The 17070-nt window shown below is 38.3% G+C and overlaps 1 protein-coding gene across 13 annotated transcripts in view; it reads right to left on the bottom strand.

Annotated features, from left to right (window-relative positions):
- dnmt3ab (DNA (cytosine-5-)-methyltransferase 3 alpha b) overlaps positions 1-17070 on the bottom strand; it is a 523149-nt gene that overhangs the window by 462572 nt on the left and 43507 nt on the right. For 7 of the 13 annotated variants that reach the window (XM_063036199.1, XM_063036207.1, XM_063036267.1 and 4 more), the window contains one exon: positions 11228-11305. The exons of 4 other annotated variants lie outside the window; for them this stretch is intronic. In XM_063036199.1, the coding sequence (XP_062892269.1) occupies positions 11228-11305 (78 nt within the window). Of the gene's footprint in view, positions 1-7869; positions 7892-10368; positions 10422-11227; positions 11306-17070 lie in introns of those variants that run through there. 2 more of the 13 variants (XM_063036284.1, XM_063036234.1) reach the window with 2 other exon arrangements.

The raw sequence follows: 17070 nt of genomic DNA, 5'->3' as shown, positions 1-17070 counted from the left end.
ATCAAATGTCAAAGCTAAGTGATAATATTTTGGAACTGACCTTGCACTTGCGGGGCACAAATCTTACTTGCCACTGATCAGCCTATATTTTCCTGAATTTCCGACATAGATTATCAAAGTCATAGAGTCATAGAAAAGTACAGCACAGAAACAGGCCTTTTGGCCCATCTAGTCCATGTCAAACCATTTAAAATGTCTACCCCCATTGACCTGCCCCAGGACCATAGCCCTCCATACCCCACTAACCATGTACCTATCCAAACTTCCCTTAAATGTCTTCCCTTGAGATACAAATGAGATGACCTTCTCTCTCCTCATCCAGCAAATCCACCATTCTGAGAATCATTTGCACATTCCTGGAATACTTCCTCATTGAAGATATTGGTGATTCAGTGCAGCCAATCCACATGTAGATTAATGTCATCCACAATTATTGTAGTGTCTTTGCTATATGTATCCTCCATTTCTTACTTAATGCCATCTTCTGCTGTACCACTGTCAGTCAGAGATCTTCCACCGCTTCGCTTCACTAGGCTCAGCCCAGATTTTCACTTCTTCATTTACTGAGATAATAGCCTCTTACTGTTGCACTGGCTTTGTGCTTTACTAATAACCTATTTTCCATTTTGCCATTTTCTAGAACTCTGGTACTCATAAGGGTTCAAAGGTACAGCTCTTCTCTTAGCAATACAGATGCCAGATTCCAGGAGGAAGTATCTGGAGGTTCATAAGCCAGTCCTCAGCAGGGAAACGGAGGTGGAGAGGGTCATTATCTTTAAATCCTAGGCATTATCATATCAGAGGTTCTGCCGTGGGACCAGCATGTAAGTGCCATTACAAAAAAGGCATGACAGCACATCTACTTTTTCAGAAGTTTGTGTAGGTCATATAAAACTCTGGAAAATTTCTATAGATGAACAGTGGAGAGTAACCTGATTGGCTGCATCACAGCATGGTATGGAAACAACAATGCCCAAGAATGGAAAAGCCTCCAAGAAGTGGTGGATGCATCCCAGCCCATCATAGGCAAAGCCCTCCCCACTATTGAGCACATCTACAAGCAGTGGTGCCACAAGAAAGCATCCATCATCAAGGACCTCCACCATGCAGATGATGCTACAAGCATCTGTAAGGACAATACACACCCGTGCAATCATCTGTTTGAACTTCTACCATCTGGCAGACGTTATAAGATTTTCTATGCCTGCACTTCCAGACTGAAAAATAGCTTTTTCCCCAGAGCTATAATTGCTCTGCTTGCTACTTTTAATACTGGTTTTATGGCTGAGTTGCGCTTTTGTACTGCTGGACATTGCTTGTACTGGCTGGTTACTTGATTTTATTTATTGTTTATTTATTTTATTGGTTGTTTTATAGCATTGAGTATGAGTGTTGCAAACTCATTTTCGCTGTATTGGTGCATGACAAATTGTACTATGCAATGACATTAAAGATATTTCATTTCTCTTCTCGCTGCTGCCATTGGGATGGCATTTTCAGACCTCCAGGTTTAACAACAGTTACTACCCTTCAACCACTTTCAACAGTTATTACCCTTACTATGCTCCTGAACCTACATGAATAATCTCAACTCTAACTGATTCCACAATCTATGGACTCACTTTCAAGGACTCTACAACTGATGTTCTCAATATTATTTATTTATTTATTATATTGTTTTATATTTGCAAAGTTTGTCTTTTGCTTATTGGTTGTCAGTCTTTGTGTGCCATTTGTAATTGATTCTATTGTAATTCTTTGTTCTACTGCGAATGCCTGCAAGCAAATGAATCTCGAGGTAGTATATGGTGACATATATATACTTTGACAATAAATTTACTTTGAACTTTGAAGTTTAACGCCCCCCCCTCCGCCCCGAGTCAGCGTCACTGATTCCCACATGAGCCATGACAACTAGATATGCCCCCTCCCACTCCTGAAGTAATTGCTCCTCCAGCCACCAGGTATGTAACAAATTTGAATAATTATTTTCTGGGGAACAGAGAAGATAAGATGCGATTTAATAAAAATCTTCAATATCATCTAGCATCTGGACAAAATGAATTAAGGCCTATAATTAGAAGGCTCGGAATTAAGGCGATTAGGAAAAGAACTAGCATTCACAAGGTAAAACTATTCATATAGCAAGTAATTATAATCTGGGATTTGCTATGCAAGAGCAGAAGGAGCAGATACTATCGTTACTTTCAAGGGACACAGTAACTGAGAAGTGGGGCTGACACGATTACTTTTACAGATAGCACAGACTCAATGGGCAAATAACCTCTTTCTGTGCTGTGACATGCAATTTTAATTCGCTGTTTTACAATTCCACGGGAGCAAGTCCTGGACCTGCAGGAGATAGGGAGCAGGACACAGAACAGTGATGACACAGTTAGTGCTGCATATTCACAGCACCAGTGACCCAGGTTCAACCATGATGTTGAATGCTGTCTGCATATGTTCACCCTGCGACTGCATGGGTTATCCTCAAGGTGTGTGCCAGTTTCCACCCAAAGATGTATGGGTAGATTAATATAAATTATCCCTTAGTGCAGGTAAGTTGCAAAAAAAATTTAAATAGCTTGTGAGAGAAAAAAAATTTCAGAATTACTGGGAAATAGGAAGGAAAAATGGGATGATGTGATTAGTCTGCACAGAGCCAGCATGTATTCAACAAGCTGAATGATTGTCTGTTAAAATAAGTAAGTAGTAAGTTCGGATGATTCCAAGAAGCAGGCAGGTTTGTGGTTGATACTGCACATTGCTGCCAAGAGTTTCTATTTATTTTGAGGTTTCTTTCGAGTTTCATCATCTGACATGCATGTACAACTGCTACATTTTCTTACCACTCCTGACCCCATGTTGTCTGAGCAACACAAAGCAGTCCTGTAAACAACCTTGCCATCACTTCCACACACTCTATTGCCTTCCAAGAATAAATTCTTTGCTGTTGCTCCAGAAATAGCCTGTTTGATCAAAGGCCTTGAGAAGCACCATTTCTACTCAGCTAATACAGCTCGAAGATCCAGGGGCCTCCTGGTGGATCTACTGTCCATATTTTTCATGCTCACTTGTTACGTGTCCAACTATGTGCCTTAGCGACTGCACCAAAATGTGAGTATCTGAGCTAGTGCATGGTCTTTATGTGTCCTGTAATGATGAGGAGTGACCTCTTCAGAGGAGCTGTTGACTTTCTCTTGGATCCTCTCCTGTGGGAGATTAAAGACCCAAATTAGAGTTGTCAGGCTGAAAATTTGTGCTACGTTATCATTATGTACTGCATCATATTTCACCTACCACTAATAGCAAATCAATATGAATGAGTGCTGTATATTATGTATTTGACATTTACTACATTCAGTGGAAAGCTGGGGCCCATTATCTCTCTGCCTCCAATGGTCAACCACATCGAGACTCTAGTAATTCAGGCACCTCCTCTATAAATCTACTGAGGAATGTCAGGAAGACCACTTTCTCATAAGTCTGTGCTCTCTTCTCCTGCAAGGAAACAAAACCTAAGAGTGACGAACGAAGCACATGCTGAATGGAAGAACAGATGAAATACAATTGTTGAGTATACCATGAGGAATAGCATGCTAATGCAGAAAGGTGAAATTAAATGAGAGTAGTAGATGAACAGAAGTGTGTGAAAGGAGATACAATTGTAAAAGAATGGCTATATTTGCATGGAAAATAAGTATGAAGGGTTATCTGCTTAGAATAGGTTTGAGAAGGCAGACTGAGGCTGATGGGATGGAAATCACATCAGGTTATAGGTAAATGACCAATATACTCACCCTTCCTGCTCTGCTTTGTTAATGAACCCTCAAGCATTGTATCACTTTCATTGTCAAACTCCTACCACGTCTCCATTTTTTCACAGGAAGGTTTCTTCCTTCTGATAAGAGGAAAGACCATCTCCCTATGAACCCTTAATTCCCTAAGCACCAACTCCAGAGAGGCACTTCTAAATCAAGATGCAGCCTTTGAACATTTAACTTCCATTCTGCCACTTCTGCTGTTGAGCTCCCAGCCATAACTAATCAATCAGATCGGTGCTTTTCTGTCTGAGCAGACTCAACCAATGTTGGGCAGGTTAACACCTGAGAATAGGAGAGTTCATGAACGTTATCATCAACCACAGTAAATAAGTCAAGGCTGAAATGGCAACCATCCTCAACCAGAGTGCCTGAAGAATGATCTTGCTGAGCTTCCTCAAAGATCCCCAACCTCTCAGAAATCAGAGATATCCAATCAGATTCACTGCATAAGATTCTGACTGGATCTGCACAGGTACAAAGGCTTTTTAGTTCAACAATAAATAATATCATATTGAAATCTTGTGTGGTAGAATAAGCTATGCTGTGATACAAGATATTTCTGTGAAATTACGACAATCCCATAAACCCAATGGTTAGAAAAACTCACCAGGTATGATCAGCCACTAGAAAGGAAGAAAAATCCCATTACAAGTCAACTATAACCTTTCCATTGTCCTCTCAATCATCAGCTAGCATTGATATTGTCAATAAACAATTTTTTTTAGTTATAACTTGCTCTTCTCACTCTTCTTGCATTCCTCCAGGCATTTTCAATTCCAGATTTCGTTACAACTTTAGTCCAAATATAATAATAATAAAAAAAAGCTGAATTCCAGAGGAAAAGCAAAAATGACTGAGCCTTGAAATCAAAGAAACATATAGAGTGAGTGTCGTGGAGCTCTGAAAGAATTCAAGTCAATTAGAATTAAGAGTAAGATTTCCAGTGGCTGCATTGCACCTCACACAAAGAAAGAAGGTTTTAATTGTTGGCTGCCAATGCTCACACAGTATCCTAGGCTCAAAGAACTTCAGTTCTTCATCCATGAGACTCTCTCCATCACAATGTCGGAAGAAGGGATGTTTGTTGATCATTGCCCAGTGCTTTGTTCCAGTCACAACTCCTCAAACATGAAACTATTCATCTGCCTCTAGAGCACAACCTGGACAACACTGATGAATGGATAGTTGCAGTCACACGACACAACTGAGAAGTAATGAATCTCCCTGCTAAGGCTGACACCACCTCCGCCACATATTAACAAAGTAACTGAAGAACAGAAACTTTGCCAGCCACATTAGGACAACAGCCATTACAAGGCATGAGCCAGTAGAATGCTGGAAACACTTCACCTCCTGGGTGAGCACACCTCCAACAATTACCATCAACGATAAACCATTCCACTTGACTGGCACCCAATCCACCATCTCACACATTAATTCTTTCTACCATGACTGGAATATGCATCAACTACAAAATACACAGCAGTCACTCACCAAGGTTACATTAATAAAACTTCCCAACATGCAACCTCTAATACCTGGGGCACCCACTATATGAAAACATCAGAAATTTCCACATTCCACTCTTAGTCATATATTATCATGCCTTGAAAATAATTGCGCCTTTATCATCACTGCCTCTAAATGAAGCTGTTTATATAACAGCACTACACAGCTACACTCATCACAAAGGACAACATCAGCTGAAAAGGACAGCATTAGAATCCCAGTCATCGTCTTTTCTCCAACCCCTCCACCTCTCATCAGGCAGAAGATACAAAGGTTTCAAAGCCTGAACCACCTGGTTCTCTATTATCAGACTCTTGACCTCTCATACAGTAAAAAGGTGAACTCTTGATCTCCTAATCTATCCTCTGGTTGCCCTTCCACTTTCTGCACTGCACTTTCTCTGTAACTGAACATCCATGTCCTTTGTACTACCTCCGGGTGGTAAGCAAATAAAAGCTTTTTACTGTATCACCGACATGTGACAATAACAAACCAATTCCATTCAAGTGTTGGACAATACTTCCTGGTCTTGCAATGATACCCAAATGCTATTGAGTTATAGAAACTCCAAAATCCAATTTGCGTTTTTGCAGTGTGCCTTCAAATACCAGATCTGAAATTAACTCATGAGAGTCATTGCTTATGTCATTTGATTCAGAACGCTGGGAACACTGCTGAGTGTCACCAGTAGACATGCTGTACCTATGAGTCAAATTCTTACAGGCTACCTCCCCCCCACCACCACCACCACCACCAGCTTACTCATACTTCAGCAATTTAAAGCCCAACCCAAAGAACATCTGAAAATTAATAAGTACACACAGAAAGAAAAGGGACTATTTTATAGCATGCCTTAATGAAAAAGGGAGAAGCAAAGGGGTTCAAGAAAATAATTTCAAACCAAAGGCAGAGCACCACAAGTTAAAGTGAGCTGGGTCCATAAGAGACCAACTTCAAAAAATGGAATTTGGGGTGAGAGAAATTGACATATAGTTTAAGAAGGTGACATATAGTTAAAGAATAATTGTTTAATTACTGGGCAACCAGAATTGAATATAGGTTAGCTCGGATAGGATAGTGAATAAACGGACTTGTGTTGGTTAAAGCATCAACAAATTCTGAATGATCTAAACAGCATTGAAGGAGAGTGGATGGATTAATATTGAAACCAACAGTGGACTGGCAAGTCTTAAAATAACAAAGTTGAGAGAGTTTTAACAACAGACAAACTGAGATAAGGAGCAAGCAGAGGCAAGTGTATATTGGCAGCATTAGGAATAAAGAGAAAGAAAAATGTTTTCAGCATTCAGCAGACTGAAAATCTGTAACTCATCCAGCACTGAAAGCTATTAAGGAACTCTGAAAGTATAGGTGGAGTGAATGGTTGAGAGGCATGGTCAAGAGATAGAGCTGGATATCACCAGACTATTGATAGTCACTTACTCCATATCTGCAGATAGAGTCACCATGGGGCACTAAGTGCAGTAACAAGTGGAAGGAGACAATTATCGATCCTTGGATTAGTCTCGAGGTAAATAGTATGAGGTGGGAAGTGAGACAATTGGTTGAGTCAACCTGATTAAGACTGGGCAGATTAGAATAGAAAGGACCAAGCTAAATCAATCCTACTTGTGGTGACTAATGAAAAGTATGATTAAAATTCAAAATTAAAGAGAAATGATAATACACTATGATGACTTGCATAAATAATTTAAATTCTCACCACAAAAAGCTACGAAGCGTAACAACAACTTTTAAGATATTTTGGAAAGATTTGGGGAAAGAGATATCACTTAATTCAATCAAGGTTATTCCAAATGCTCTTTTCAAATTATTTAACTCTCTACTGAGCAGGAGATGGAAAATTTTAAGATCTCATTTGACCATGATAATAAAATCCAACTACGTCATGAGAATATCGATCAACACATTTCAACTGCATGACCTCCTCAACTTTCAAAGATATCTGTTCTCCTCTACGTTTGGTTCTTGCTCCATTAACTCACAACTTTCAAGTTTCTAAACTCTAGAATTCCTACTTAGAAGAACTGGCCCTCTCTGCCTTTCTGTTTTCCTTCAGGATGCTCCTTGATATTCACCTCCTTCTGCCTCATCTCAGAGAATCGTGATATGCTTTGTTTTATATTGTTCTTATGAAATACTTTGAGGCATTTTACAATGTCAAAAGCATTGTACAAGTATTACCAATTGTTGTAATCTCTGCTAATTTGAACCCTGACTGCTCCTGAGCTTAATGTACGTACTTTGACGAAAGTCATCCTGGAAAATTATGGACAAAGTGCCCGTGATAGTCTATCAATTACAACAGATGGTTAGAAAATAAGTTACTCATTTCCTCTGCAATCTCTCAGTGTGTCTTCCCATCACAACATTGTCCAGTGCTTATAAATTCAGCTTGAAAGATGTATGTTATTACGTTAAATAACTTAAAAATAATTTTTAACCATTCCTGCAAAAAATGAATCAGGCTCCAACACTGCATTCCAAAACAATTATGCTCAGATGCTAAATGTACCTGTATAAGTTTGTTTCCCATTCTGAGAAGGAGATAAAGAACTATTAATATGGCATGTATTCACTTATCAAGTGACATTGAGAGGAAGAGATGTGTCATGAATACATTTAGCATTTGTGCACAAAAATCTCACAGCACAATTCTAAAGACTCAATGTTTGACTACTGACAATCTTTTCTTAAATATATCCTTCCAAACTAATAAGGGCAAGCAGATTGACCAGGAATGCCAGGAAGTCCACAATAACAGCAGAACAATTTGGCCATGGCTGAAGACATGGAGAGTTGGCACTGTTCAGAAGTATTTACAACCTATTTCAGTTAAAGAAAGGAGAGTAAAGTGCAAAGAAGTCTATGTCCTGCACTATTTGAATCAGCCAAAGAAAAGTGATCAATTATTTCTCCCCAAATAAGCTAAGGTACATAGTTTGATTTATCTGTTCTTCCCAGAAGACCACTGATGTTTTTGTGTGCATATATTGCGATGCAGAATAAATCAAATGTGATTCAAGCTGGACGGATCTATGACTTATTTGCGCTCTTCACTGATTGTATGTTCATAAGAATCTGCACTCCTACTTCTGACTGGAAATAAAGAGAGTTAATGTAGTTTGGAAAACCCATAAAGACCAAATAAAATTATGGGTTGATATATGGAGGACCAAGAAACAAGAAGTGATGTTGAATTTCTGTGGAACATTGGAAAGGTCACAGTTGGAATTAAACATGCAGCTTGGGACCCAAATACAGGAAACCAGAAAGGACATAGAATGGCTTGAAGAGTTAAACTACAAACTAACTTTGGGTCAAAAATATGGGCAATTTTCACAGGAAAGGAAAAGCTAATCTTTACACCAGCTATAACAGGCTTCATGTCACAGCCAGCCTTTTTCTGTTCAATTTTTTACATGCATCTGTTTGTGTGTCTTCATAATGACTAGATGTTTGATGAATGTGAACTGAACTGAAGCATGCTTTGAAAATAAACACCGATGAACTACATGAAATATTCTGAATTTGAAATTTTCTGAATGTCTAACCTGTATTTCCTTTCTTACACTTCTTTTGTAAAATATACCTGTAACTAGGTTTTCATGTAACAGCAATTGAAAAAATAAATGCTCATCTTTTATCTAACAATAATAAATACAATTTTCATATGTGATTAGGACTCCAATGCATAAATAAATATTACCTATTATTTTATTTGCAACACCTGCTAAAACTGATAAGACAAGTTACTGAAGCCAGGTAAGGTTCATATCTCAATGGCTTCAGTTGGATATTTGCCACTAGTAATAAAGTGAATTATAGCTGTGTGTTTTCTATGCTCAGGTTGCAACTTAGTCATGGAGCAGATATTGTATAAACAGTTCCTGACTGGAAAAGATACTACTTTTGAAATCACAATATTGTTTTGGTTTGATTGAACAATCTAGTGTAGAGATTGAGCCAACTTAAAGCCAATTACACTAAAGCTGTGACTGAATTTAAGACACAGTTGGCATAATTGATATTTCACCCTCAGTTTGAGAAGTAGTCTGAGATAACATGGACCAGTTGTTTTTCTTTACAAAAGGTTACTGCCTCTACCTTGCAGACAAATAAGATGAAAAAATATGTACAAAATTCAACCTAGTTGCACGACTGCAAAGAAACAAACATAAGAAAAGCAAATAAAATCGTAAACAGAAAATGCTGGAAACACTCAAAAGGTTTGTATTGAAAGAAAAAAAATATTCGAATTTGAAATGACTGCAAGGTTTTGGCCAGCCTTTGTTCAGCATTTTGAAAACACATGCTAGTTCCTTTTCAATATCTCTCATAAGGGTGACTAAAGAACATCGAAAACTTATCATGTGTGAGTGATGCAGTTGAAGCTAAGACAAAAATCCAACTACATAAAGCAAACTATCTCTTGATAGTAATCTGTAATGATTCTCTAAATAATGGATTTACATGTGAAGAGAATTTGACCTGAAACAGTAAATTCATTTCCACCTGTACTTCTGTTGCTGACTTGTGATGAATTCTCAGCACCTTTTGAGGTGGAGATGGAACTAGCAGGTTTCCATCATCTGTAATACCTTGTTATGTGTTTTGGACAAGTGAATTTTAAACATAAAGCATTTTGCTTTCAGTCAGAATTTTCAGGATTGAATGTTGAGTTGGCAGTCAAATCATGTATTTAGGTACACACATAAAAATTATGTTTGGCTTTCTCTCTCTTTCTGAGCAAATTAATTTGAACCTGGAAAAGATAAATTAATTTAGTTATCTTTTAGGGTCATTCACAAGTGTGCACTATTGTTGATTAAAAAAAAGTTTGGCACAGCATATAGACATAGAAAAATAGCATGCGCTGAATCCTACAAGCTGCTATTCTAACTAAATACATCAACTTATTTGGCTCTGAAGAGCTAGTCCCATGACTATTCAGAGTTTTGATGACATCCACAGGTAGTATTATCAATCTCAAATTAAAATAATTGATGCATACCATTAAATGTCTCTCTTGATACAAGAAACAGTGATGATATGTTTCCTGTGTGTCTGCAAAATATAATGCAAATAAATGATGCAATGAGTTTGAAAATCTCAGGGATGTGTTCACTCAATTGAGAAGGCTGCTTTCTGTGTGCTTTACCCTTACTGAAAAGTTTTTGGAATGACATCACTCTGGTTTCACGACCTATAATTTCACACTAATTACTGTTGAATTGGTATCCACATTCAAATGGAAAAATCTTTTGCTATGGGAATGGGAAAAAATGGATGGGATTAGCAGATTCGCTGGTGTGCTTTATGTAACAACTTATAAAAATGTGTTTGACATTATAATTTTATTCATTGTAACAACATGGATGAAATCTGCTCCAAACTACTAGGCAGAGCCATGAGTTTTGTGTGGAAGCAAACTACTGGGACACTGTATTGGCCTCCCAGTCCAAAATGGGAAACATGTGATGCCGAAATAGATTTTTTATAAAGCAGAGTGGAAATTAATGGGGAAGTAGATTTATGGAGAAAATAAAACAACATTTCAAGATACAAGAAATAAATCTGGAATAGAAAAATACCCAAAAGGCCACTAGGAATTATCTGTAAAAACTATTTTAGTCTCATGTCTGGCTGAGATAATCAATCAACTAGCAACTGGATTGCATTAGAAATTAAAAGCAAAACATTAAACAGTCACTGGAAAAGACTGTTAATAAGTGTGGAATGAACAAAGGAAGCCAAACAATTCAGATTTTTAAAAGAATGGTGATATTCCATTAGTGCATCCCCACCAGTAACCAGAGGACTCACTTGTTATATGAAATCATGGGACATTTAACAATAGGATCCGTGCTTACCATCGTTTGCTTGCGTTTTCTCCCTGGCCTGCCTCGTCTTTTCTCCTTGTTTCTATTTTTCTCTGGCTGCTCATCATTCTGTATCATAAAAACAAGGTACAGACAACCAGATGACTTTTTTTGATAAACGATGATGCAGCAGGTTATTAGAATGATCAGCAGGGCAAAAATCTTCCATTTGCCATTTTCAAATGTACTGTAAAGGACCCTTTAAGTTATCTTCGACTAACAATTTCTTCTCTACAATTTATTTAATTTTCTGGCAACTTGTCGATTCTGATGGAATTTCTTCCAACGAACATTTTTTTGACGTGAACATTCATCTCTACAGAGATGATGCCAGTGAATTGGTGCGACATCTCTTCTCCACCATATTTTCAGTGTGCTCCTCAGATAACAGATCATCACAAAGATAATTTTAACCAGAAATGAAGAATTCAAAATGAGAAAGTGGAGGAGAAAGGAGAGAAATTCTGGTTCTTGAGAATGTTTTTGAAGAGGAGAAGAAAGTAGCCATGCAACATGGTTTAGCATGAGAGTTCCTCAGAGCAATGGCTGAAAAAGCAGCCTTTGGTGGTGGACTGGAGAAATGAAGAACAAATCAGCCCATTAAAGTTAAAGGAAAAGAAAAATGTAGGTTGACATATACGGGTGAAGAAGATTGCTCAACTAGTCTGAAATGAAGCCATTGAAGGATGATAAAGAACTTGAAGTTAATTTGCTGGGGAACAAGATCCAGTTCAAGTGATTTGAGGGTATGTGCAACTTTGTATGGAAGACAGCTTCACCTCTAGATTAGTTGAACATAGACAAGAGTTCAAAAGGTGTTGCATGTAAGAATGCCATCCTGAAAATGATGAAGGAATTATACTTTATAATTTACTTTGAGAGAATAGAAACCTGGTGATGACAAAATTTGCTATTAAAAAACTCAATTTATGATTAAAGTTAATTTCAAATTTGCACATCATTTTCCTCAGCTCGCAATTAAAAAAAAGAAATCTGATCAGTTGCCACCAGAGCCCCAAAAGATACAAAAGAATTTTTAAACTGGATGAGTTCAGCTTTCCCAAGCTGAAGCTGAAGCTGATGGAAAATACAACTGATCCAGCACAACATATCACATGGGCAACCTGAAGGTAGAGCAGCAAACATCAGGTTTCCAGATAATGGCTGCTGTTGGATGTCTCTACATTATGCCTGTTGTTTAATGCAGTTAGAAGATAACAGGGAGGGAGAACAAAGATAAAGCTTGAGATAGGCAAACAGAAGACTGTGCATGTGAAACAGCTGAAACCCATTGAAGAGGTGATTTGTTATTTTGGATAGGTCCCAAAAAAAAATGGGTGCAGATATCCCAATTAACATGCACTACGGTTCAGAAGCAACCAGTTTCCAGAGAGGTTTGAAGTTAAGACAAATACAGTCAGCAGCTGGTTCGCCATTACATTTAGACCAGTAATTTCAAAGAAATCTGGAAAGCACACCTTTGTAGAACAACCAGTAGAAAACACTCAGCAACTAACCCACACTATGTTGGTGTTCCTTTAAACTGTGCTGGTTAATAGGGAGGGTTGAGTGGTGGAGGAGTCTATCCTGCCACCAAATATGCATTGAACTGTGTAAAATTAAAAAATGAAACAGCCATAAATTGTACCCCCATGTTGTTAATGCTGTCAGAAAATTAGCTTTGTACACCGATTGCTGACTTTGCACACATCCCATTGCCATCAGCATAACACCTTATTGTCATTAAGACAGGCAACGTGACATGTGGAGCAAAAGGTCGTTCATACATTGATCATTTTATCAGAACCAATCTTCCACCAATAATCCCACAAGGATGTTGTAGTTATTGTCAATACAGTAAAATCAGGGAGGAAAAGCCACAGCAGGTGGACCAGGACTGGAAAACAGTGGAGGAAATGGAAAGTTAAATAATTTTATGACAACAGAAAAGTAAAAGAAATACAATCGGTGGAGATTTTAATAAGGTCAGCCATGAGTTGGTCAGCAAACACCTTGGAGTGGCTTAAAAATTTTTGTGGGAAGGATATAGCATTATTAGTCCTCTGTTAGAGAGATAAATCCTTGAAAATAATAATACAGGAGCATGAAGTTAGTTCCATGATAAAACAAAAAAAGGAAAAGAAATACCACGTCTCAAATGCTTCATGAATCACAATACTTTTAAGAAGCAGAGTCATGCATGACAGCAATGATGATCAAGACAATGCGTAGAATGGCAACTCAAGCAATAATTCTCCTCAGTGGTTTATCTCAAGGTTAAATTTTGAGCAAAATGCTTCATGGCTCATTGAAAGAGATTTGTGTTTCCCCACCCCAAGAACAGTGGATTCCAGTTAACTGGGCCATCAGTTAATCGGGGCAGCCAATTATTTGGGACAACTCTTAAAGACCAAAAACTAATCGAGAAAGTAGCAGGCATTCTCTTCATTTATTTGGGACACTATGCCACTTAATTGTTCAATTACAGTCAATCAAAAGAACACAATAGCATACACTGGATGAATTCGTGTATTGAAATGTCGATGAATGTTCTCAATCATCTAGGTCATTGTATATCAAGCAGTAGTAATTCAAGGCACATCTTCTAGGCAACATAGCAAGTCCAGTTGCCTTAATTTACTACTGATTAATATCCTGTATCGATAGCTATTAGGAACTAATACAGTTTTATAGTACCGTAGTAGTATTTGTAGTGTTCTAATCTGTTCTGCATTTCATTTAAATACATAATTTGTTACTCAGTTAAACCATTTTGTCTTTTTTCAATACCTTTTTAAGTATTTCCATGAAACTTTGGTTAATTGGGGCAGCCACTTAAATCAGCCAAAATGTAATGAATGTGATGTACCCCAGTTAATCAGAATCCACAGTATAACAAATTTTCATGGTTCCATGATAAGGTAGGCACTTGCACACAGTATTCTTCATAGTCATACAATGAAGTATTAGTGCACATTACATGGCCAAATCTAGGAGTACAGATAAAAGTGACAAGGTGCCTATGGAATCAAAGTCAATCCAATATGCCATAATTATAGAAAACTAAAATGCAACAGTTTACTTCAAAAGGTCCATTCTTTATGCATATTTCTAATCCTTAGATATTAAAGGTAAGAGCTAACTGGCAAATATTGGCAACAAAAATAAACATTTAATATCCCCAAACTAGGCCACAGATCTACAGACTTTATTGCCAAGTTATTATTATGAATCAGTAACTAGCAGCAACATAATTTAAGGATTTAAATGCTTTTAAAAGCAATTTCTGGTGTTTTTTAAAAAGTAATGATTTAAAATTATTTCCATAAGTAAATAAGCACAAGTCTTGGTGATTTTATTAAATTATCAAAGTTTATCTGAAGTTTATCTCTATCTTATGTTTGATCCACAACAGTATGCAAGCCACATTACAAAGCAAAAGGACAACAACAGAGCCAATGTCAATGAAGATAAGTTTCAAACAAGACTGCGGCATCGCCCCTCCCCCCATTACTTCTCTCAATTGTTTTCCATTTCATTGATGAACTTTGACTCTAACTAACTTCAAAACTAATGGGAAGGTGTTCAACCCACACTGACCACACTCCAGAACCAAAACCGCCTGAGCATCAGATGACCTGCTGCACACGCAGATGGCATGAGTGTTTGAATGCAAGTGAAACCTAAGCTCCAAACCATTGTACTCCCATTCAGTGAGGATAGGCCTTGAACCCAAGATCCGCAAGAACATGAACCACTACAAACCACAAGACAATCTGCAGGTGCCGGAAATCCTCTCTACATCCAGTCATTTAGATATTCTCTCATTCTTATTAACACAACTGGAAATAAAACAAAAGTTGACCTTATCACTCCTCATGTGGTAGTCCTGCTCTCCTCTGAATTAGGCAGGAGAAGAAGAAGGCAGCGCGCCTGCGTGTGAGCAGCCCTCCGGTGAAAAAATGATGTCGTATCTGTTAAATAGGGGCCGTGGACAATTCTGATCTGATGGAGAACGGACGTGAAAGCACAGAGGAACATCCGGAGAAATTTCTGAAACGCCCGTTTGCTGCTGTCGTTACTGTGTGGTCCGGAATCTTTCGGAGGGTAGGCCTCAAAATCCCCGGCCTTGTCTGCTTTTGGCGACTGAGAAGGAGGTCGAATTGTTCAGACAGAGATGGCGCTCAGTACTCGGTGTCAGAAAGCTGATCAGAGCTCGAAGTTTTCGGATGACTCAGAGTCGGATTGTGGTCGGCATGGCAGGGAGAGTTTTTCTTCCTTCTCCCGTCTGCGTGAGATGTGGGACATTTGAGAAACTTTGAACTTTACTGTGCTCACGGACTTCTTCATCAAGTTATGGTATTGTTGCACTGTTTGTAATTATATAATTATGTGGTTTTGTCAGTGTTTTCAGTCTTGGTCTGTCCTGTGTTTTGTGACATCACACCGGAGGAAATAATGTATCATTTCTTAATGTATGCATTTCTAAATAACAATAAAAGAGGACTACGTGTCTTCATAATCTAAATCAGGTTAGTAAATTTTCACTGTGTTCCCACTAATGGTAAGTATATCCTTTCTTGGTTAAGGAGACCCAATTTGGATTATACCAGTTGCAAAGTGGGCAGAGGAATTGTTGATGGAGTGTAATCAGAGCAAAATGTGAGTTGTTGCAGTTTAGAAGATCAAATGTAAAGGGAGAGTACACAATTAATGGCAGGACCTTTAGAAGTGTGATTGTCCAAGCTTCCTGAAAGTGGCCACACAAATCGACAGGGTTAGTACGGAACGCGTATGACATGCTTCCCTTTGTTAGTCGGGGCATTAAGTTCAAAGTGCCAGAAGTTATGATGCAGCTTTATAAAATTCTGCTGAGGCTGCATCTGGAGTATTATATTCACTTCTGGTCTCACAATTATAGGTAGAATGTGTAGGCTTGGTATATGGTGTAGAAGAGGTTTACCAAGACACTGCATGGATTAAAGGGCAGGTGCTATTAAGAAAGTTTGGACAAACTAGGGCTGTTTTTGCCAGCAGCAGATGCTGAGGTGAGACCTGATAAAAGTTTATAAAATTATGAGAGGCTAGATAGAAAGCTGGTCTTCTTTCTAGGGTCAAAATATCTAAAACCAAAGGGCTTTCATTTAAGGTGAAAGGGAAAAGTTCAAAGAACATGTGCTGGGCAAGTCATTTTTTTTTAAACAGAGAAAGTGGCAGGTGCTTTGAATACAATAGGCACCTAAATTTAGGTTGTATAAGGTGTTATAAAGCATTGGCCAGGCCACATGGAGAATTGTGAGCAATTTTTGGCCCCTTATCTGAGAAAAGACTTGCCGGCATTGGAGAGAATCCAGAGAAAGTTCATGGGAATGATCGCAGGAATGAAAGGGTTAAATATATGAGGTGCATTTGATGGCTCTGGGCCTAAACTCACTGGAGTATGGAATAATGGTCGGGGGAATCTCATTGAAACCTATAGAATATTGGAAGGCCTAGATAAAGTGAGGGTAGAGAGGATGTTTGCTACAATGGGCGAGTCTAGGAGCAGAGGGCACAGCCCCAGAATTTACAGTAGAGATGAGGAAAGATTACTTTAGCCAGAGGGTGATAAATCTGTGGCATTCGTTGCCACAGACAGCTGTGCATGCCAAGTCATTGGGTATATTTAAGGTGAAGGTTGATAGGTTCTTGTTTAATCACAGCATCAAAGGTTACAGGGTGAAAGCGGAAGAATGGGGTTGAGAGGGATAATAAATCAGCCATGATGGAATGGCAGAGCAGACTCGATAGGCCAAATGGCCCAATTCCGTTTCTATGTCTTTTGATCTATGGTC

The sequence above is a fragment of the Mobula hypostoma genome, chromosome 2, assembly GCF_963921235.1.
Source record: "Mobula hypostoma chromosome 2, sMobHyp1.1, whole genome shotgun sequence".
NCBI classification, from domain to species: Eukaryota; Metazoa; Chordata; class Chondrichthyes; order Myliobatiformes; family Myliobatidae; genus Mobula; species Mobula hypostoma.
The sequence above is the reverse complement of the archived record's forward strand: the minus strand, read 5'-3'. Positions and strand labels throughout refer to the sequence as shown.